This window comes from Pinus tabuliformis, chromosome Q (assembly GCF_031772625.1).
Source record: "Pinus tabuliformis cultivar Carrire ecotype Pingquan chromosome Q, CPIR1, whole genome shotgun sequence".
NCBI lineage: Eukaryota > Viridiplantae > Streptophyta > Pinopsida > Pinales > Pinaceae > Pinus > Pinus tabuliformis.
In genome coordinates this window covers 647,847,367-647,871,536 of record NC_142296.1, presented here as the reverse complement: position 1 = coordinate 647,871,536, position 24,170 = coordinate 647,847,367, and the positions used below count along the sequence as shown (strand labels likewise).

General features: G+C 37.8%; 2 protein-coding genes across 2 annotated transcripts; both read left to right on the top strand.

Annotated features, from left to right (window-relative positions):
* The first annotated feature begins 9,394 nt into the window (after nt 1-9,394).
* LOC149221174 (uncharacterized) lies at nt 9,395-10,036 on the top strand. Its single transcript, XM_089387341.1, has one exon. The coding sequence runs from the start codon at nt 9,395-9,397 to the stop codon at nt 10,034-10,036; it is 642 nt and encodes a 213-aa protein (XP_089243467.1).
* Nucleotides 10,037-10,214: 178 nt separating this feature from the next.
* Nucleotides 10,215-13,635, top strand: LOC149221173 (uncharacterized). Its single transcript, XM_089387340.1, has 2 exons — nt 10,215-11,408; nt 12,112-13,635. Exons 1-2 carry the CDS (start codon nt 10,215-10,217, stop codon nt 13,633-13,635), a joined length of 2,718 nt encoding a protein of 905 aa, XP_089243466.1.
* The last annotated feature ends 10,535 nt before the right edge of the window (nt 13,636-24,170 follow it).

Here is a 24,170-nt window from a genome sequence, read left to right as displayed (position 1 = left end):
AATAAACACTATCACTGTTGGTTGCAACAAACTTACTAGAGGATCGTGAAAAACATGAAGATTTGCCACTGCCACCTCCTGCTAAAAGAACAAGGTATCCTTTGTTTCAAACTCTGATCTGTCTTCATCATGTGCTTCAGTAAAAGTATGCTCATGGGCTTCAAAAATCTCTGAACAAACGGATGAGCAGATCTCTTCTTGGAAAAACATTTCAGCACATGAAACATATGAGGAAGAATCTGAAATGGAATCCTGAATGCTATGATCTGCGGTAGTTTGACAGTATGGTAGGTCATCTTCAAATGATATGACAGCCGGATTATCATCTTTGTGAAAGAAAACATTATCTATTTGCTGATCTACAAGACAATCATCTTTTTCAACAAAGGAAGAAGTTTCCCCAACACTTTCCTGACTATGTGTGCATTGCAAATCTGTTGTAGCTTGGGTTGTAGCATGACCTTTCAAAAACTGATCTATCTCCTCTTCAGACAAAGGAGATAATGCCTTTTGTTTTCTTCTGCTCAAACAGTGATTGTCTTCATATGACATGGCAATCAAATTATCCAAATTATGATTGAAAGAGGGTTTTTCACTTACTTGAACGAAGATCTCATCTTGCTGTTCATGAGCTGGCTGAATTACCTCCTCACGAAGGCGCTGTTCTGATGGCATAAGGACATTTGGATCAAGAACTTTGTCCATGATCTCAACAACAAAACTCTCCTTTTCAGAATTCGGCACAAGGTATGCTTGGTTATCACAATCTGAAATGGCTGACTTGACTGCATCACATTCTAAAATTGAATCTTGACTACCCTGCACGATGTCTTCTTCTGTGGGCAGATCTGAAATAGAACCCTCTCTTTCATCATTTTCAGCCATATGGCCATCTTCAACCTGCAGATCTTGACAAGTATCTAAGATTTCTGTGTGCTGCTGAAACGGATTTTCATACAAGGCTTCCATGATCTCTTCATCCATGAAATTGTCATCTTCATAAAACTTCTCAAGGCTTTCAATAAAACTATATACATGCTGGCAACAGTCTTGAACTAAATTCAATGATGGATAAGAGTCCTTATATTTTTCCATGAACATAGCATGAAAATCCTTTAAACAATAAATACAAGCAGGCGGCAAACTTTCATACCATGATTGAGCTTTACCTTCCAGAGTGGCCAAGAATATCTTCATCAAGCAATCCTCAGGAAAATCGATCTTGAATTTGCGAATATGCATATGAAATCTGACTAGATGTAAAGCAGCATCCTTCTTACCATCATCACTAAATGTAGGCAAATTCCTTGACCAATCTACCTTTGGAATTTTGTTTGGAAAACCAGGAATGTGATCTCGGCTCAAGGGAGCATATCTTCTTGCAATCTGATCCATCTTGAAAATCTCAAAGCTACTGATCTTCCTGCAGTGAAGTCACCATGAAGCACAGGTTGTTGGATTCTTCAGTGAAAGGAGTCGCCAGTGAATGATTTCAGCCTTTCAAGTGTCTGATCGTTGTTCACCATCAACAATCAGATCTGAACTTGATACATGTACTGGGGTAAAGTGTCAATGAAGCGCTATGTTCACAAATCCCACGGAGATAGACTGAAGCAGCGTTTATCTACTTGCGCTGATGTAAAACAAGAGCGTTTTCGAAGGCTTCTGGCGTAACTTCAGGCTCCGTCTAAGACTTATGAAATAACACGACAATGAGCAAACGATTAATATGTTCTCCCCAGTATGGTCGCCAATATGTTAGCGCTTGGAATTCACCTAGGCTGAGATAGACAAACTCTCAAGGCTACATCAAACCATTTCACCTCGTAGCTAGCCCTACGAGGTATGAGAAGGCTCTCTCGGGTCAGATTTGATAGATCTTATAATATAATTAGGCTGACCAATTAGGATCAAAGATATTAGGCTAGTAAATTGATAAAGGGGGGTTGATTTAAAGATTTTTGGTTTTTTGGTGGCAATTGGTGGAAGTGCAATTCAAGGTGCGGGGATTGAGCACAGTTTTCACAGGGGGATCTAAGGGGCAAGGTAGGAATGAGTGCTGATGCCTTAATCTGAGATGGATGATCAGAGATGATAGAGGAGAAGCTAAAGAGGGCAAACACACAATTCGAATCCTCTCTAGACAGTAGAAAACATTAAAATTGAACAAACTAAAAAGCTGAGCATGTCAAAACATGAGTTCAAACTTTACCACTTCATCTGTCCAATTTAGAAGCATAAGAGAGATGTGAAACACATAAACAAACTTACAAGAACATGTAGAGAACACACCATCAACAATCAGATCCACAAGAATCCTCAAAGATGTCTGTAAAACCCTGGCTTTCCTTGCCTTCAATTGCAGAAATAGATGCACAATATACAATAAAGCTTCCTTACACAAGAGTCCAACCATCAAAATGAGAAGGAGAGAGCATAATATAGACCATCTAGACCATCTAACTCCTTTCCCCACCTCTAGGGGTCGAGCTCAGCTTTCTAGGAGCAGTTTGAACAAATTCTAAACTAAGAACTAGAAAATAGGCAGCCAAACAACTTGCCTCTATTACTTAGCTAACTCATCCATGCATTAATTTTTCACTTTTTACATCATGGAAGCTTCTAGAAGGGTAAAGAAAGATAAAATCTATCAAAGTGCCATGAAAATATTACATTTATCCATCATCTACAAGTAAAAATGGTCAACCATAGTCAAAACAGTGTTTTTTGACCGAAAATGGCAATTCTGGCAAATCTGGAAGTTCTGGTCGCGCCCTTTTACAGCTGTTTTTGAGTGGGTTCCACTGGTCCAAATCAGGTGCAAGATGGCTCATTGGAAAGCTTGGCCTGTCTACTTTCCATCCCAAGTGGAATTTCTGAATTTGGTGTTGATTTGACCCCTCAAAAACCATTTCTCCCAAGGTCACTTTCTGCAACTCAAAAAGTGGGCAGAAAGTCATTTTTTAGGTGTATTTTGAGCTTTTGGAGGCTCAAAACTCAAAATCAGGCTTCTCCCAAGTATTGGTAATTTTTATTTTTGAATGCCCTTTCCAAAAATGCCAAGTTTGCAAAATTCCGAGCAGCCCTTCAAACTGGTCTCACCCGGGGTGAGACCAGTTCTTGGGAAAAACCTGTAATTGGCACAAAAAATTCACAAATGACAAAATTTTCTCCAAATTTCTTGAAATTTGGGCTGGGAGTCCCCAATCAAGTACCATGCTCAGTCAAAGAGGCTTTGGCCAAAATTTGGAGTGGATCGGGCGTTTTCCTTCGTTTTTGTGCTTTGGCCAACCGTCCTTGGAGCACCTTCGTTCTCGCCGGTATTTTTGACATTTCTCTCAAAACATGAGACCTGTGTAAAAAGTGAAAGAGGTTTTTCTTCCTTGGCATGTTGTGGACAAAAACCTCTCTCAGTTTTGCAAAATTCATCTTTGATTGCTCAGAAACAGCTTTTGAGTGAAACTTGTCCCGATGTGTGAAACAAGCGATTTTGTCGAAATGGAGCGAAATGAAGGGGATAGAGGGCTTCTAAATTCTTGGGGAAATTTTTGGGAGTGGGGAGGGATGTTAGGAAGCAGGGGAAAGTGAAATCTCAGAGATTGAGTGAGGGGAAGGGGTCGAAAAGGACAAAACACAGGCCAAACCTAGAAAATTGCCATGTTGTAGCTAGAAACTAGGGTTTGTGCAAAAATGAGGAATTTGGCGGATCTAAGGGATGGGAAGTGTTTGATAAGGTACTTTAAGGATAGGGAAAGGTGTATGAACATCAGGAAACAAGTTTTGCCAGTGATTTGACCATCCAAGTGAAATTGCCTTCAAAACCCTAGGAGAGGGAAATGACCTTGCCTAGGTGCAACTGAAGCATGAAAAAGGTGTGAAATGACTCATTAGACACTGACATGATAATGACAACCCTCTGAATGATGATAGGCTCAGCTGAATGATGACATGGACTGACATTTGGGCAAACCCTAGACCTAATGCCTAGTGACCAAATTTTGCTTGAAAACTCTTTGAAATGACAAAATTTGACCTTGACACTTTAAAATCACTTTGAAAGAGCATATTTGATCACTGGAGGAAGGCTGGAAAGACTGACACTAACATTGGCTCCAATGGGGATGGCAGCTCCTTGGAGGTGCCAAGAACCTCAGACCTCTTGGGAGAGCAGACCAGTGCTTTTTTCATTGGGCAATGGAGTCAACTTATTCACACCTTTGACACAAAACTTTGACACATTTATTGAATGAGAACTTGACTGAAAACTGACTGAAACTTAACTGAAGCTTGACTCAAACCGACTCGATGGCAAACTGAAATAACTTGAAAAAACTCACTCAACAGACCAAACACAAATGACTCATGACCGACTTAAAACAGAACTTTACAAAGCTTTTTGAAGGGCAGCAGTCCATCAAGATTTGAAATCATGATGACAACCACCGGTGTTTCTTACAAGACTATATACATCAAACTATATCAAAATGCCAATGCAACCAATCAAGCAGATGCCTTCTTGATTGATTCTCCCAATCAGATCGCATGATCAACAATAGATACTGGTAACCGGGCATCCAAAAACATAGCTGACCATGATCTCCTTCATCACTGAACACTGCAATAAACACTATCACTGCTGGTTGCAACAAACTTACTAGAGGATCGTGAAAAACATGAAGATTTGCCACTGCCACCTCCTGCTGAAAGAACAAGGTATCCTTTGTTTCAAACTCTGATCTGTCTTCATCATGTGCTTCAGTAAAAGTATGCTCATGGGCTTCAAAAATCTCTGAACAAACGGATGAGCAGATCTCTTCTTGGAAAAACATTTCAGCACATGAAACATATGAGGAAGAATCTGAAATGGAATCCTGAATGCTATGATCTGCGGTAGTTTGACAGTATGGTAGGTCATCTTCAAATGATATGACAGCCGGATTATCATCTTTGTGAAAGAAAACATTATCTATTTGCTGATCTACAAGACAATCATCTTTTTCAACAAAGGAAGAAGTTTCCCCAACACTTTCCTGACTATGTGTGCATTGCAAATCTGTTGTAGCTTGGGTTGTAGCATGACCTTTCAAAAACTGATCTATCTCCTCTTCAGACAAAGGAGATAATGCCTTTTGTTTTCTTCTGCTCAAACAGTGATTGTCTTCATATGACATGGCAATCAAATTATCCAAATTATGATTGAAAGAGGGTTTTTCACTTACTTGAACGAAGATCTCATCTTGCTGTTCATGAGCTGGCTGAATTACCTCCTCACGAAGGCGCTGTTCTGATGGCATAAGGACATTTGGATCAAGAACTTTGTCCATGATCTCAACAACAAAACTCTCCTTTTCAGAATTCGGCACAAGGTATGCTTGGTTATCACAATCTGAAATGGCTGACTTGACTGCATCACATTCTAAAATTGAATCTTGACTACCCTGCACGATGTCTTCTTCTGTGGGCAGATCTGAAATAGAACCCTCTCTTTCATCATTTTCAGCCATATGGCCATCTTCAACCTGCAGATCTTGACAAGTATCTAAGATTTCTGTGTGCTGCTGAAACGGATTTTCATACAAGGCTTCCATGATCTCTTCATCCATGAAATTGTCATCTTCATAAAACTTCTCAAGGCTTTCAATAAAACTATATACATGCTGGCAACAGTCTTGAACTAAATTCAATGATGGATAAGAGTCCTTATATTTTTCCATGAACATAGCATGAAAATCCTTTAAACAATAAATACAAGCAGGCGGCAAACTTTCATACCATGATTGAGCTTTACCTTCCAGAGTGGCCAAGAATATCTTCATCAAGCAATCCTCAGGAAAATCGATCTTGAATTTGCGAATATGCATATGAAATCTGACTAGATGTAAAGCAGCATCCTTCTTACCATCATCACTAAATGTAGGCAAATTCCTTGACCAATCTACCTTTGGAATTTTGTTTGGAAAACCAGGAATGTGATCTCGGCTCAAGGGAGCATATCTTCTTGCAATCTGATCCATCTTGAAAATCTCAAAGCTACTGATCTTCCTGCAGTGAAGTCACCATGAAGCACAGGTTGTTGGATTCTTCAGTGAAAGGAGTCGCCAGTGAATGATTTCAGCCTTTCAAGTGTCTGATCGTTGTTCACCATCAACAATCAGATCTGAACTTGATACATGTACTGGGGTAAAGTGTCAATGAAGCGCTATGTTCACAAATCCCACGGAGATAGACTGAAGCAGCGTTTATCTACTTGCGCTGATGTAAAACAAGAGCGTTTTCGAAGGCTTCTGGCGTAACTTCAGGCTCCGTCTAAGACTTATGAAATAACACGACAATGAGCAAACGATTAATATGTTCTCCCCAGTATGGTCGCCAATATGTTAGCGCTTGGAATTCACCTAGGCTGAGATAGACAAACTCTCAAGGCTACATCAAACCATTTCACCTCGTAGCTAGCCCTACGAGGTATGAGAAGGCTCTCTCGGGTCAGATTTGATAGATCTTATAATATAATTAGGCTGACCAATTAGGATCAAAGATATTAGGCTAGTAAATTGATAAAGGGGGTTGATTTAATGATTTTTGGGTTTTTTGGTGGCAATTGGTGGAAGTGCAATTCAAGGTGCGGGGATTGAGCACAGTTTTCAGAGGGGGATCTAAGGGGCAAGGTAGGAATGAGTGCTGATGCCTTAATCTGAGATGGATGATCAGAGATGATAGAGGAGAAGCTCAAGAGGGCAAACACACAATTCGAATCCTCTCTAGACAGTAGAAAACATTAAAATTGAACAAACTAAAAAGCTGAGCATGTCAAAACATGAGTTCAAACTTTACCACTTCATCTGTCCAATTTAGAAGCATAAGAGAGATGTGAAACACATAAACAAACTTACAAAAACATGTAGAGAACACACCATCAACAATCAGATCCACAAGAATCCTCAAAGATGTCTGTAAAACCCTGGCTTTCCTTGCCTTCAATTGCAGAAATAGATGCACAATATACAATAAAGCTTCCTTACACAAGAGTCCAACCATCAAAATGAGAAGGAGAGAGCATAATATAGACCATCTAGACCATCTAACTCCTTTCCCCACCTCTAGGGGTCGAGCTCAGCTTTCTAGGAGCAGTTTGAACAAATTCTAAACTAAGAACTAGAAAATAGGCAGCCAAACAACTTGCCTCTATTACTTAGCTAACTCATCCATGCATTAATTTTTCACTTTTTACATCATGGAAGCTTCTAGAAGGGTAAAGAAAGATAAAATCTATCAAAGTGCCATGAAAATATTACATTTATCCATCATCTACAAGTAAAAATGGTCAACCATAGTCAAAACAGTGTTTTTTGACCGAAAATGGCAATTCTGGCAAATCTGGAAGTTCTGGTCGCGCCCTTTTACAGCTGTTTTTGAGTGGGTTCCACTGGTCCAAATCAGGTGCAAGATAGCTCATTGGAAAACTTGGCCTGTCTACTTTCCATCCCAAGTGGAATTTCTGAATTTGGTGTTGATTTGACCCCTCAAAAACCATTTCTCCCAAGGTCACTTTCTGCAACTCAAAAAGTGGGCAGAAAGTCATTTTTTAGGTGTATTTTGAGCTTTTGGAGGCTCAAAACTCAAAATCAGGCTTCTCCCAAGTATTGGTAATTTTTATTTTTGAATGCCCTTTCCAAAAATGCCAAGTTTGCAAAATTCCGAGCAGCCCTTCAAACTGGTCTCACCCGAGGTGAGACCAGTTCTTGGGAAAAACCTGTAATTGGCACAAAAAATTCACAAATGACAAAATTTTCTCCAAATTTCTTGAAATTTGGGCTGGGAGTCCCCAATCAAGTACCATGCTCAGTCAAAGAGGCTTTGGCCAAAATTTGGAGTGGATCGGGCGTTTTCCTTCGTTTTTGTGCTTTGGCCAACCGTCCTTGGAGCACCTTCGTTCTCGCCGGTATTTTTGACATTTCTCTCAAACCATGAGATCTGTGTAAAAAGTGAAAGAGGTTTTTCTTCCTTGGCATGTTGTAGACAAAAACCTCTCTCAGTTTTGCAAAATTCATCTTTGATTGCTCAGAAACAGCTTTTGAGTGAAACTTGTCCCGATGTGTGAAACAAGGGATTTTGTCGAAATGGAGCGAAATGAAGGGGATAGAGGGCTTCTAAATTCTTGGGGAAATTTTTGGGAGTGGGGAGGGATGTTAGGAAGCAGGGGAAAGTGAAATCTCAGAGATTGAGTGAGGGGAAGGGGTCGAAAAGGACAAAACACAGGCCAAACCTAGAAAATTGCCATGTTGTAGCTAGAAACTAGGGTTTGTGCAAAAATGAGGAATTTGGCGGATCTAAGGGATGGGAAGTGTTTTATAAGGTACTTTAAGGATAGGGAAAGGTGTATGAACATCAGGAAACAAGTTTTGCCGGTGATTTGACCATCCAAGTGAAATTGCCTTCAAAACCCTAGGAGAGGGAAATGACCTTGCCTAGGTGCAACTGAAGCATGAAAAAGGTGTGAAATGACTCATTAGACACTGACATGATAATGACAACCCTCTGAATGATGATAGGCTCAGCTGAATGATGACATGGACTGACATTTGGGCAAACCCTAGACCTAATGCCTAGTGACCAAATTTTGCTTGAAAACTCTTTGAAATGACAAAATTTGACCTTGACACTTTAAAATCACTTTGAAAGAGCATATTTGATCACTGGAGGAAGGCTGGAAAGACTGACACTAACATAGCAGTCGAAAACCAAAACAAGTTTCAAGTCCTTCAGGATGAGGAAGATGAAATGAGGGAGGAAGGAAGGAACAGGAGGATAACGAAAATGCACCAATGGATATCATAAAAGAGACAATAGAAAAAAGTATAACTCAGAACAGAGAAGTGGAAGAAGAGATGGGGGAAAGTCAGGGGAACATAGTAGGACAAACGATGACCGGATCAGACAGTCAAAAAGATAATGGGGTCGAAGAAGAAAGAATAATGAAAAAACTGCTTCAAGAATGGAAAAATCTAGATGAAAGATTCATTCCGGAAACACAGAAACAATTATATAAAGATACATTCCAGAAATATAAGGAGAAGAAGGGTAGCACCTCAGAGATTCAAATAGATCAAACAGGGTCACAGGGAAACCAAAGCCTGGGAATGGATGGTACTGGCAAGGGGGGTAGAAAGAGAGGAAGATGAACTATAAATGAAACGATTCAAGCAGTAGGAGAAATATTAGTAAATTCAGGAAGGGTGATACCTCTTTCAGAGGTATTTCAACAACCATCAAAAAGTTATAAATGATAGTCACAAGCTGGAATATCAGGGGACTTAACAGTAAAGGTAAGCAGAGGTATTTAAAGGAAAGATTGAAGAAAGATAAACCGAGCATAATGATAATCCAGGAAACGAAAATGGGGTATCAACAGTTGGTAGAAATTATGAAAAGGACTAAGCCACAATACGAGGTAATGGCCCAAGATGCAGATGGAACAGCAGGGGGTCTGGCAATCATCTGGAACCCTGAGGAGGTAATTTTTGAGAATTGGATTAGTTTTCCTAGAATACTAACAGGCATGTTCAGGTTGACGGGATCAGAGGAGCGAATTCTTATTTCAGGGGTTTATGGACCGCACACCCCCAGGGAGCGGAAGGAATTCCTCAAGAATATGCAAGCTATTAGAAGAATTATCCCTGGAACTCTATGGATAATAGGAGGAGACTTTAATATGATTAGAACGATAGGGGAAAAGAAAGGTGGTGTAAGGAGACCGGATCAGAATATGGAGGAGTTCAATGAGATGATTACAGAACAGAGGCTGGTAGATATTCCTACAACTAACGGTGTTCATACATGGAATAATAGGAGGGGAGGAAAAAACCAAATTGCCTCGAGATTAGATAGGTTTCTTTTATCTGAGCAAATTTTGAATCGGGATGTGTTTATAGAAGCTAAAATTTTGCCAGGCCTAGGCTCGGACCACTGGCCGATCAGACTGGAAATTGATATTAAGAAAAACAACGGTAAGAAACCATTTAGATTCGAGGCCTTCTAGCTCAGAAATCCTCAATTCTTACACAAAGTGGAAGAATGGTGGACTCAGAGTAAAGTTAAAGGGAAGGGGAAGATGCATACCATCCAGTTAAAACTCAAAGAAATCAAAGGGAAAATCAAAAAATGGAACAAGGAAGAGTTTGGGAACATCATGGAGGAAAAACAAAAATTAGAGAGAGATGGAAGAAATACAGCAAAAAATAATTTTGGAAGGGAGGGATGAGGAAAGAAGCAATGAGGAGGGAAGAATAATCAGCCAACTGGAAGAAAGAAGGAAACAGGAAGAGATTTTGTGGAGACAAAAGTCAAGAATAAAATGGCTGCGCGAAGGTGAAAGAAATACCAAGTTTTTTCATCAAGCTATGGTTCAGAACAGACAAAGGAATCGGATCTTCTCTATCAAAAATGTAGAGGGGGAAAGGATAGTAGAACAGGGAGCTATTGAAAAAGTTTTAGTGGATTATCACAAAGGGATTCTCACAAAACCACAAAGAGATCGGGGAGAAGAAATAGAGTGTATTTGCAAGGATATTCCAAGGTTAATAACAAATGAGCAAAATAAGGCTCTGATGAGGGCAGTAACTTTGGAAGAGGTGGAAGAAATTGTGATGAATATGAGCAAGAACAAAGCACCAGGACCAGATGGATACACAGTGGAATTCTATCAGGCAGGATGGTACTTTCTAGGTCAGGAAGTCTTGGAAGCTGTAGAGGAATCAAGAATGAAGAAAAAGATATGGCCAGGTATTAACTCGACCTTTATAACCTTGATTCCTAAGAGCAATAATTCTGAGGATGTTCAAGGTTTCCGCCCAATAGCCCTGTGCAATGTCATATATAAGATTATAGCTACTCTGATAGAGAAAAGATTAAAGCCTTTACTTCCGAATATTATTTCACCAGAGCAAACTGGCTTTGTGGAGGGACGACAAATACTTGATGGATTAGTAGTTACTCAGGAGATGATACATTCCCTAAATCAGAAAAAGCAGAGAGGAATGATGATGAAGTTAGATCTGTCAAAAGCCTATGACCGTTTAAGCTGGAAATACCTCAGAGCGGTTCTTGGAGCATATGGATTCGATATTAGATGTATCGAATGGGTCTACAGCATGATTTCAACCCCGAATTTCTCTATTCTAGTAAATGGTGTCCCAACGACCACCTTTAATGCAACAAGGGGAATTAGGCAGGGAGATCCTATCTCCCCATTCATATTCATAATGGCAGTTGAAGGTTTAGGGAGAAATTTCAAAAAAGAGCTAAGGGAAAAGAAAATCAAAGGCTTAAAACTATGGAGAAACAATCTGCCCATCACACACCAGCAGTTTGTAGATGATATTATGCTTTTCGGTGAGGTCTCAATCAAAGAGGTGAGGAACATTAAAAGAATATTAGAAATATTCATGGAGGCATCAGGTATGGAAATTAACAAAGAAAAATCATGTACATTCATATTTAATACTCCTGATTCAATCAAGGCTCATCTTACCAGAACTTTAGGCTTCAGACAGGGGGAACTTCCTACTAAGTACCTGGGGAATCAGCTGGATATAAACCCTACTCGAATGAAAAATTGGCAGAGTACTATAGAAAAAATAAAAAACAAATTGGCGAGCTGGTCTTTTAGATCGTTGAACATTGCCAGCAGAATTGTCCTTTTGAAATCGGTCCTTCAATCGATACCTATTTACCCTCTATCCATTATGGCTGCACCCAGATGGGCATGCACAAAAATGAAAGAAATATTCGGGAAGTTTATATGGGGTGGACCAAAACAACAGAGGAAATGGGATTTGGTTTCATGGAAAAATCTTATGAAAAGAAAAGATGAAGGGGGGCTAGGTATGAGAGACCCTGAAATGCTAAACAAGGTGCTAGGAGCAAAATTATGGTGGAGGTGGGTGCAAGGGGGAAATGATGTATGGAAGAGAATATGGACTCAGAAATATAATATGCCTGATACAGTAGCGGGTAGATTGAGAGTCGAAGAAATCCCAAAAGGATCTTCAATCTGGGAACTGGCAAGCCAGAATAGGTACATTGTAAACAATCATGCCTGAACTGGCAAGCCAGAATAGGTACATTGTAAACAATCATGCCTTCTGGGAAATACGTGAAGGAAGTAGTGCTAGATTTTGGGAGGAGGGTTGGCAGCAGAGAGACAAACTGACAGAGATACAAACTTTACAAGAAGTTCAACAGAAAGCGAAGAGGGCAGGATTGGAATATGTGAGGGATTATTGGAAAGACGGAGAGACCAATGAAATATGGAGGGTGTGGAGGAAGCCAGAAGAATGGTATGAAAATATAAACCAAGATCTGGGGAAAATATATACTAAAGAGGTAGAATCGAGGAAGATTAAAACAAGATCAGGAATGGACATTCTCAGATGGGGAAAAACAATGAAAGGAACCTTTACAGTAAAAGAAGCCTACTATTTGACAACGCACCAGGAAAGGGAGGAAGGAACTACAGACTGGAGAGTGATATGGGAGGGCAAGTGGTGGCCGAAAATAACAATATTCGCATGGCTGGTGAGCAAAGAACGGATTCTAACATGGGATAAAATCCAGAAGAAAGGTTTTAATGGACCCTCGAGATGCAGTCTATGCAACAGAGAAATAGAAACCCAGGAGCACATACTGAACAATTGTCCATATGCTAGATGTTTATGGGAAGAAATTAGAATACTTTTTGGAAAGACAAAGAGAGACCCTAATAGCATTCAAAATACCATTATGCAATGGGGCAAAAAACAATTCCTCTGCAGAGTGGTGAGGAGAATATGGAATTTGTCAGTGGGCTTCGTAATATGGTCTCTGTGGAAAGAACAAAACAGGAGGATCTTTCGGGAGAAAAGTAATCAATCTGCAAGAATATGGGAGGAAATCTGTAAATCGATGAAAGAAATAGTTCTGTCTGAGGCATGGGAAGAGGAGGATTGGAAAATGAATCAGGAGGAAAGGAGAATAGTATCCAAATTAAATATGGACTTTGGTATGATCTACCCCAGAAAAGAGAATAGGATAAGATCTCAAACCCAGAGCCCTAACCAATTCAGATATCCCGGAGAGAATTTTATTAAACTGAACTTTGATGGGGCGTCCAAAGGAAACCCAGGGCCGGCAGGCCTTGGGGGTATCTTTAGGGACAGTAAGGAAAATACAAGGTGGGTGTTTGCGGAATGGGGAGGCGAAATGACGAATAATGAAGCAGAGCTGTGGGCGGTGCATCAGGGGTTAAGGATAGCAGTGAGGAATAGATACATGAATTTGGAGATAGAAGGAGACTCGCAGGTAACAATAGAGATGCTCCGTAAACTAAGGGATGGCAAGAGCTGGGAGCAAGTGGCTAAAAGTTGGAGGACAGCGGGGATTATCCAAGACATAGCGGGGCTACTAAGGAGAATTGAATATAAAGTTATAAACCATGTGAGGCGAAAAGGGAATAGGGCTGCGGACCTTTTGGCGAATTGGGGGAGTAAAGAACCGGTTAGAAGATTGGACAACAGCTGGTCCTCAATAGAGAATAACCCGAGCTGGGTAGAACTTAAAAACATAATCACCCATGACCATAATGAATCAATTACCAGATAAGGGGATGATTAAAGGACTCCCGATCGGGATGAGAACGACAGCGCACAGGATAATTAATGCTCGGCAGGTTAGCATGCAGGACCGAGCAGGCGGTGATCAGGTCATGATGAGCGAGGACAAGTGGATCGTGGCAAAGGATATCATCTCAAGGCGAGGAGATGGTAGAGTACCGATGGAGGAGGGTAGATTTGTCAGGGTGTCAGGGACTAGACAGAGACATGATAGCACGGAGGAAATGGGCAGAAAGATGAAAAGGGAGGCAGACCACAAGAGGCGAAGGAGGAGGGGAGGTATAAGCGAGAAGAGGTGGCAAAAACGAAGGAACAGGAAAGGTGCATGCAGAAGAACAAGAAAAATTGGCAGAGCAATGATGAACACAGCACGAAGAAGGAGGACGATTAGGAATCTGGAAGAGAGAGCAGTAATTCAGAGGAGGAAGTCAGAGTGCAAGGAGAATATGGCTGAGGGGAGCAGAATGACCTCAAGAATATGGACGAGGAGTAAGACAGAGGGAGGAAACCAAGGCCGAGGGGATCGAGAAGAAAAAGGCAAAGGAATAATGGAGGTGGATACAGAGAAGGAAATTCTCTCAATCCATGATGACTCAGAGGACGACGTTGAGATGTTCGACTCTGATAGAGAGAAAGGAGAACCAGGGAGTGAGAGTTCCGGCAGGACGGGAAGGTTAGGAAGGGCCAAGGTTCTGAAAAGAGGAAAAGATGACACAGGGGGCTACCAGGAACATGAGGAAGGAGAGGAATGTGGAAGTCCGGCAGGAGGGAGAAGAAGGTGAGGCAGGGGAGGATATAGGAGAAGAGGAGGAGCTGGAGAGAGAAGCGGGCGAGGAAGAAGAGGCAGAGGAGGAACGACAGGAATCGGAGAGGACAACGTAACAGGGAATGTCAGGAGGGGGAGGAAATCTATAGGCAGGAAAGTGCAGTTCGCTGAAAGGGCTTATTGCGAAAATACCAATCCAAAAATCAGGAGGATTATCGAGCAGCTGGAAGAGGAGGCAATTCAGGCTCAGTCGGAGTCGGAATTAGAGGACTGGGAGTATCTTCTCCCAGATCCGGGCAATACGCGTGGTCGCATGACACTATACAAACAATCTCTTCACGTCTATTGGGTTATGAAGAGACTGCTTGCCAAGGCTATGGAACAAGTAGCCATGGAAATGGCAGAATTATCCCAAGGGATTCCAAATCTGAAAAAGGAGCTAAGGAACATCCAAATCACCTTGTTCATGCAGGATAAGAAGATGGACGAAATTCAACAGCAGTTACAAGCGAGTGGATCGGGACTCAAAAAGGAGAAGGAGCAACAGGCAGGCACAGCGAACCAGTAGAGAAAGCATGATAATTAGAGGTTTCTATAAAATCTCTCTCTAGTTATAGTTAGTTATCTGTAGGACTTTTTGTTATTCTAGTATGCAGACAAAAAATAGTTTTAATAGCCATAAGGGTGATGTGTATAAAGCATGGAAAGACAGAATGAGAACCTTTTATTTTTGGATAGCTATCAAAAACTTAAGGTGGTCAATAAACCTGGTTTCCCCTCGGGGCGGGTTGAGATCACCACAAGCATGTAGTGATTTCAATTTGCGATAATAGAAAAAGAAGGTCTCTCCCTAGCTTACAAAAAAAAATAATGATTGTTATAATGAAAATTATAAATTGTAATTAGGTATCTCTTATGTAAAAAATTAATTTAAGGTTAGAATTTCAATTTTTTATTTAATGTAATAATTTGTATAAGCTACAATGATTACTATAACAACCAAATTAATGCAGCGCAAACAAGAAATTTCAAGGAACCGATTTTCAATCATGAGAATATGAGAGAAGGTAGAAGGCAAAACTGACCAAAGGAGCCAAGATCTAATTGGGGTCAAATTGGCGACAACATTTGGCTCCAATTGGGGATGATGCTCCCCTGCGGAAGATCAGGAACATAGATTAGAAGCCTTTATATTGGGCATGGAGTCGAAAAAAGAAATTGAAGAGACAAAAAGTAATAAAAGGAAAATATTTTGCATCTTAAAGGCTTAGTGAATTGATAGCAAGAATGAAACAGGAATAAATGTGAGGTCCCAATATGTATAGATTAACAAGTTCAATGATTATTTACATACATAAAATACATTTGTTTATATATTACATATATCGAGGTAGTTATGATAATGTTTAAGGCAGATGAGCATAAATGATAATTGTATCACTTCATAAGAGCATTCAACACCATAATAAGTGATACATACTTACAGTTAATGATCAGGGAATGACACAAATCATAAAGTTAATTATACTTCATAAGAGGGACATTTATTTTGGAATACATTTGATCAAAACTACGGAGGTTAGTTATCAGGGTTTTGTTTCCCTTTTGGGTTTATAACACGAGTTTCCAAAATTGGATATCGCTCCGCTGCTAGCGAGCACCCATAGCCCCAATAGAGTCATTCACTATCCTGAGATGAGGAACTCTCTAGATTCTTGTTAGCTCTTCGTGTTAGAGGCCCTTCTTTCAATTTATTTAGCAAACATAACATTCACAGGGAGGATTAAGCACTGTACTTAGTCCAATACCATTGACATTGATCCACTGCCAATGAGCATTAATAGCCCCATTGGGGATGTCAACATGCCCCATCGAAAGTTACCTCAATAGAAGGAGTGGGAAGATTACACATTAGATTCTAATCTAGTGCCACTGGCCTTACTCCACTTCCAGAGCGTCTATAGCCCCGACGAAGATATCAGCGTAGCCCACCTAAGAAAACATAGGTTCCTATCCCTAGGGTAGTATGTTGATTAGGAAGATCTCATGCATGGTTATAACTAGTGCTACTAAGTTTCAATTCAATTGTATGGAAGCCAAATCTTATGGTTATAGGTCTATCTCTTATGACTTAATGCGATCCCTTCGTATTTATGTGTAAGTAGTGTGAAAGAGGGATGTGGTGAGGAAGATTCAATATGAAATTAACATTAAAGAAATTGAGGTCTGGTCCCTTTAAAGATTGTTACCCCTCAAACATGATTTACAAACCAAGTCTTTATGTATTAACAAATCTCGTAAGATGGTTTATACTAGGGACTCATTTATATGTATTCCATTCTGCTTTGATCTCATAAAGACTCTTGAAGATGTAAAAGACTTCTTCTTTATTCATTCTAATCTTAAGAGGCATAAAAGGTTGATTTATGTATATTATTTATATACAATGTGTTTCAATGACAATATTTATAATAAAAAAATCAAAAATCCAGTGTACCCAAACACAAATTTTATCAGAGGTTAACTTCCTAACTTCTTAACTAAAACTATAATATAGGAAGCAAAGAGTAAGTTTCATCAACTAACATGCTTCCTAGAAGAGAGTAGATATAAAAGCGGCATTAGATTGATGTTTTTTTTAAAACGTCATTCATCCATTCCTCCACAAAGTCATGATATCCCATTTGAAAAGTTAAATGATTAAAATTTTCAAGCGTGAAATTTTCAACAATTATTTCATAGGAGGGCTTCTTGTTGTTTTATGAAATGGTCCCACAACATTCTTCAGATTCATGATTTAAAACAGGTGAAGAGTATTCTTCGAAAAAGTTAGCGTGTTTCAAATCAAAAGTATTATGATCGAATTTCGTAGCATGTTGGGAAAGAGATTGTAAATGAAGAGCATTATCGCCATTATAAGATGCAACATCCTCAAAATTTTGATTGAAAGTTTCATCAATAGAACAAGAAAAACTACATTTTCCTCATTATGAGACTTATGTTCTGAAAATTGTGAATTCAAAACATGATTACCTTGTAGGCTATTACATCGGTTATAGCTATAATAACTAGGAGGAGGTGAAAGGAAAGAATTGATATGTTTAATTTCATTTTCATTTATAAATTCATTTTCCTCATAGTTATCATAAACAGGTTTTAGAAATATTGATTCAATTAATTTATCATAGCCCTCATTCTCACAAGTATGAAAAATATCAAAAATATGTTCAAAACAAGAACTAAATTCATGATCAGATTGTATGTCCACTTCATGATTCAATTCATCATCATATCAATCATAAACAGCTGGTTGGGAAAGGTCAACATGAACACCATATGAAATTGAGCCAAAATAGTCAAAGATAAGTTCATGTAATAGATTACATGTTTCATCACAAAAAGGTTTTAAAATAGGGTCAATAGGTGGACGGATATCTTTGTTTCTCAATGGTTGTTGAGGACCTTAAGGAATATGTAACAAAATTTCCAATTGGTAGGGTGTTGAATCAAATATTTTCAGATGTAACCTCTCCTTTATCATTTTCATTATTATCCTCTTCTAAACATGGAAACAAAGATAGTTAAGAATAATTAGGAGTTATAGAATCTAAAGATTTCGTTAAGCATAAGTTTGTTGTATGATATTATGTTAAAGAAAGAGAAGTAACTTGTTCATGATCTTCAAGATTTGATAGCACAACATGTTCATTAATAAATGTGATAAAAGGTGTTTTTTCAAAGTTTTCAAAGTTAGCTTCATTAATGTTGCTTTCTATTTCAGATTCATAATCCATTTGGGTTTCTTAATTGTTGTCGTCATATTGATTTTCAAGGTTATTATCATTATTATGTTCGCAACATTCAAATTCAAGTAATCCTATAGGATACATACATCTATGATAGTCACGAAAACTTGTATGAAAATATTTGAGAGAGGAAATTGTACCAGGAGGGAGACTTTTGTACCACTTCTGAGTGTCGCCTTCCAAGGAAATCATGAATAGCTTCATTAGAACATCTTCATTGTGTACTCCCATCTTTAGAATGTTGATGTGGAATTCTTTGAGGTGTTGTACCAGATTATCCCATTCATCATTTCAAAAATGAGGTAGGTAAGCATCCCATATATCTATGTCAGGTAAATCATGTGGAGAACCTGCAATATAGGAAAAGTGCAAAGGAGAAAAATGTGAAGAAATCCATGAAACCACCATTGAAACAAAATCAACAACAAAATTAAACTAAGTAGTCATCACGTGAACAAATAAATAAGAAATATTTACCTTAAACACTATAAGGCGCATACAACTATGACCCTGGCCATCAATGAATCACAGATTTAACCAATTAATTCAGTGACCAAAGGAAATGAAAACTAGACCTTCATTCCCCGGTAGCGGCGCCAAAAGATGTTGGTGCTCAAATTGTCCCAGTAACTAAGGACACCCTAAAACCAAATCACTAAGGATCCTAGATCCTCCCGCTCCAGGTGATAAGGGTTGGCCTCTCTTTCACCATAGGGGGTAATCCCTGGTGATAATCAAAATTGAATGGTCGTTGTAGAATAATGTAAGTTAAATAGATTTTCTAATTAACAGATAAATAGGTCAGATTATTGAATAAAGAGTATTTTAAATAAATAAAGCTTTTTAGGAAATAGAAGTGGTAGACATATAACGTATGAAAACTGATTAAAAATAAAATATCATTATGACTAAATGAGGTTTAAATTAATATATCATATTTCTCACAAAACATAAGGGTTAGTAAAAATTAAAAATTAAAATAAAATGAAAAGACAAAAGTTAGGAAAAACTGGTTTAAATGCATTTAATAGAAATGTTGTAGTTGAAAGAATATGGAATCAAGTGCTATTATTATTCATCATGCAACAAAACAATTAAACTATTTGATTTGATATTTCTAAATAGTAAATATTGGAGGAAAACTAAACAAATTTTAATGTGTGGGAGATTAATGAATCTGATCATGTTAAAGCATTGTTAATCACCACGTATTACCAGTACAATAGAAAAATGAAAAATAAGTTAACAATAAAGAATAAAATAGGAGGACTGGTTTTATGGTATTTAAATATATGTGCAAATAAAATCCTAAATAACATGTATAGTTAGAGTTTTGTTTTGCGATTAAAAAAAATATTCAAGTATTTAAATCGTTATTGCGTGCAATATTATTGAATAATCATGGTATATCAATAACCTGCACAATGAACCAATAAATAAATCCTCACATAAAAAAACACACAGAAAGAAATATATATTATTGAATAAAATCCTCATAGTGACAATGAACAACGCCACTACAACAAGTACATGATGGCCTTAAAAAGAATAAGTCTTCATCTCCGATGCACAACCATCCTCTATTTGCCTAAAAAAGTCACTGGAACAATCTTCTACATCTTTTAAATATCTGGAAGTTCGTTTCATTTTTAGTTCTCGTAACTTCCAAACAAAATTACATTGATAGTTATGATTTTGATTAAATATAATACATATTTCATCATTTAAATAAATCCCCACTCGAATTCTCCACATTAAAATCCTTTTAGTAATTTCTGGGATTAAAAGAAAAGATAATAATTAATTATCTAATATAACACATTATAATAAACGAAATTAAAATATAACTCATAATTCATAATGTTCTCCTCATTATCTCATGTACATTATTAATGATTTTTTTTTATTTTTATTTTTATTTTTTTATTTTATTTTTTTATTATTATTATTTTTTTTTATTTTTTTTTTACCTTAAGTAAGACCAAGTAAAATTTCCCCACTATATAAAACATCACGTCATAAAATAATGCATTTAATGTGAACGTCAGGGAAAATTTTAAGGATGGAAAAATATCTTGAAGTTTAAAAACATTGGCGAATCTCACTAGGCCCTAATATGAAAACTATCAAATGTTTATTGATATATGTGTAAAATTATTCATACTTATAATGATTTTTTATATAGTCTCTATATAATGTTGGCGATTTCTAAGGTAAAATAATTATATTGTAAAATTTGGGCGAATCATTTAAAAAAAAAAAAAATAGGGAAATTGGGAAATCTTTTTTTTTGAAAAATCATGGAAAATTAGCCCACCTGTGAATATTAGCCCCTAAAATTTTCCATGGTGAACCTATCAAGATAAAATCCAAAATATTAAATTTAATAAATTTAATGTGATTGGCTTTTTTAAATGCTTGCATTTCTACAAAATTTGCCATGAAATCTCAATGCTCCTCCTATAATCTTGCACAATCTTCATTCACCCATTAGAAACAAAATTATGAATCGAGTAGTCTACCCAAGCAGAGGAATTTCCGGATTTATCCGCCGATCGAAAAAAATTCGACTTCGTTCATCGACAATTTTTTCTCACCATCGACAATTTTGTCCACAAACCTTGGGTTCGTCACTCCTTACGATTCTATTTGGATTCTCTGGTGATCAGCTAGGAATCTAATGTGATTGTTGTCTAGGCTAGTTGAGTTAATGCAAAAGTGGCGGGTGGGTGAAGTAAAAAAACCGGCAATTTATTCATCTAAAAGTTTTGAATTATCATTCTCTCTGCGAAAATTTTTGAATTACCATTCTCCATGTGCAAAATGAGATTTCTCATAACATAATGACTCAAAAATCGTGATTCCTCCAATTTTCGAATTACCATTCTCCATATGCAAAACAAGTTTTCTAAGAATAGAACGACTCAGCAATTGTGATTTCTCATAGTAAGGAAATTTCTACCTCATTCCTGCTTTCTCCGCTTTTTTCTCTTCCATCCTATGCAAAGTCCCCCCATAAAATTCGCCAATTTCTGTAATCAAACTGCAATAACGTTGACGACTCCACCATAGCGAGGAGTTGTAAGTGATTTTCTCATCAGCAAATATGGCCTAACAGAAGAAGAAATCACAAAATATTTTAGACATGACAATAAGTTACTTCATGTAAAATCGGCCCAAATTTTGGAAGAAACTTTGCAATTGTTCAATGGTTATGGTTTGACTACCACCGCCCGATTTTTATTTTTATTTTACTAAGCTTGTCATCCAAAAACAACATGAAGCTTATTTGATATAGTAGACTATTATTTTAATCCTTTGTATTACTGAATTTTGTTTTTATTGGCATTAGTGACCAAATCAACTGTAAATACTCTAAGACGACTGCAAAGGCTAACAATACTACTCTTTGAACCTCCAAGATCCAAAATCATAAACTATTTCAAGAAATAGGGTTCTAGGATGGAGCTTGTGGTCTACCAGCAGAGGATCCATTGAATGCAAGTCCTTAAGTTATATCCTCATTACCAACAGAGACATTCTTGATATAGCCATTAATTGGGCTTGCTACCATTTGCATCTCTTGCTCAGAAGGTGAAAGTAATTATACAAGATAGCCACCGTTGGGATTTGTGTGCCTATGGTCCTACTTTGAACTTTGTTCACAGCTTGTGGTGCTAGTTTTAAACATCTATTAGGCTTCCAATTCAGCCCACTACAAGATTCAACAATCAAACCAAGATGAAATTGGGAAAATTATCGTATTTGTCATCAAATCACAACCTGCCTATGTAGTCTGCATAAACAAGAGTAATTAGGATGCTAATAAACATGTTTGCACTTCTAAACTAGGCTTGTTGGATTTAAGCCCGGGGTTGATAATTGTGTCAGAAATAACAATCCAAACCAAGAAATTGATGTTACCCCATATCTTTCAAGAAATTTGACAATGGCATGTGACCTCTGGCTTCACACTCAATTGCTTTTAATCTAATGATGAGGATGGGATCTCACATAACTCTAAGAATCTCCCACTATTTTACTCTTAAACCAGAGCCAACCCAATTCAAAATACCATTACATAAATAAAATGTGGGTAGATCCCCACTCATGGCAGGGGCTACAAAACGGTTCATTGCTCAGTGTAAAAGGGGATTGACATTCCCAAGGCTAGTCCTTACTGAAATTCAATCCCAACCATGCAAGGTTCACACAATTAAGCATTAATTGTTATATATACCCACTTCAATATACCATTAAAGAAATAAAATGTCACCTTCCTGGGTCAGTTGGGAAAAATGACTGAATGGGCCAACCAATAGACTTTACTTGAACATTTGAGTGTTAGCGTTGAACCTTATATGTCCAGTTTTTGGCGAAGTTATTCTCAATCACACAGTTTGGATAATTTCCAATTTCACTTCTAACTTGAACGCATCAGATTTTTATTTGTTTATTGTAGGTGAATTCATTGCATGGATAGTAGGTATGGTGGTGTAGAACTACCCCTCCCTTTCATTATGTTTCTTGTTTTATATGGAGGTTGAAAGGTTTCTGTCAGTTTGATTATGTGATAATTTTTGTGTTCATTTAGTCTACTTGTCATTCTCTCTATGGGTGTTTAAATAGACTAGTGTCTCTTTATTTTCTCCCACTCATACGGCTATAAAAGTAGCTTCACAAGGATTGGAGACATTACAAAAATATAAAATATTTGTGATTTCTAATTGGGATGGGAAATTCTAGCATAAATTCCATATAATTTTTTATTGTAATCCTAATGTTTGATATGGAAACCAATGCATATGATGATTCAGATGTGCTTGTGTATTTTTCCATTTTTTTTCTTGACATGAGAATTTGGATTATGTTGCCTTTTGTGCAGTTCTTGCCCGCACCAATTTTTGTTGGTTCATCACTAGTGGACAACCACGTCCCTGTAAGGGGAACCTTTGATTAGTGGAAGCCATCATGGCAGTTGAGTGTGAAGCCCGAGGTCACATGTCATTGTCCAATTTCTTGAAAGATCGATAATTTTCCCAATTTCATCAGGCGCACTGATTCAGCCCATGTGAAGGTAATGTCTGTTTTGGACCCCAAAAGAGATTGTATTGATTTCCCCAAGTTCTAAATTGATTTTGACATATATTTTCCCTTGAAGGGTTCATCATATGACGAAAGAAACATCCTTGCAGTCATATTGGGTTTGAATGGAACCAATACACAAGGAGGCCTCCTAGGCCTCTCTCCTGGAGAAGATACCCAAAAGCCACTATTAGTTATGAAAAAGTTCCATTGGGCTACTTTTGTCCAGACTATCAAATTTTAATCACTATTAGAACCAACAACATTAAAGAATTTCATTTTTCAAGAAAGCAAATACGTGCGAAACATGCCATGCCCTTACAATGTAGAAGTAGGCCACTTAAACAGAAAAGGTGCAATGTTTATCCTTTTGGGGCAAATGACATAGTTTGGGTTTCCTTGTGATGAACAAGGCCAATAACCTTCAATCAATTATCACCATAAGGTAATTTAGGGATATAAGGGTGGGCATGGTGTCTGATTGAATAAAAGATTCCAACATTCTTGTTACATTATAGGCACAATGTAAATTGGTTTTTATCACGAGATCATTGAATGGTACATATCTATATGTATCTTGAGGGATCACAAAAATTCCAAGTCTTCTTCTTGGAACTATTGATATGAAGCCGAAACATACAAATGAAACAATGGCATAGGGAGGAATGCCCTTGCAAATGTGGAACGGGAGCGAAGAAGAGGAACGACAAGATGCCCTAATAATCTACACAAATTTCAAGAAGAGGAAAAAAACACACTTTAATGATTTACAAATATTTTAGAAGAAAAAGCATATAATGTACCAAACACAGAGAGAGCAACCTGGTAAGGAAACTAGAAAGAATGTTAAAATAGAAACAAGTTTGT

What these genes read in the sequence shown, in the direction of transcription:
- LOC149221174 (XM_089387341.1), top strand. Translation starts at nt 9,395, where the DNA reads ATGGGGTATCAACAGTTGGTAGAAATTATGAAAAGGACTAAGCCACAA.
- LOC149221173 (XM_089387340.1), top strand. Translation starts at nt 10,215, where the DNA reads ATGGAAGAAATACAGCAAAAAATAATTTTGGAAGGGAGGGATGAGGAA. An exon ending in GTGAGGTCTCAATCAAAGAG is followed by an intron (nt 11,409 to 12,111) that starts GTGAGGAACATT and finishes CTGGCAAGCCAG; the next exon opens with AATAGGTACATTGTAAACAA.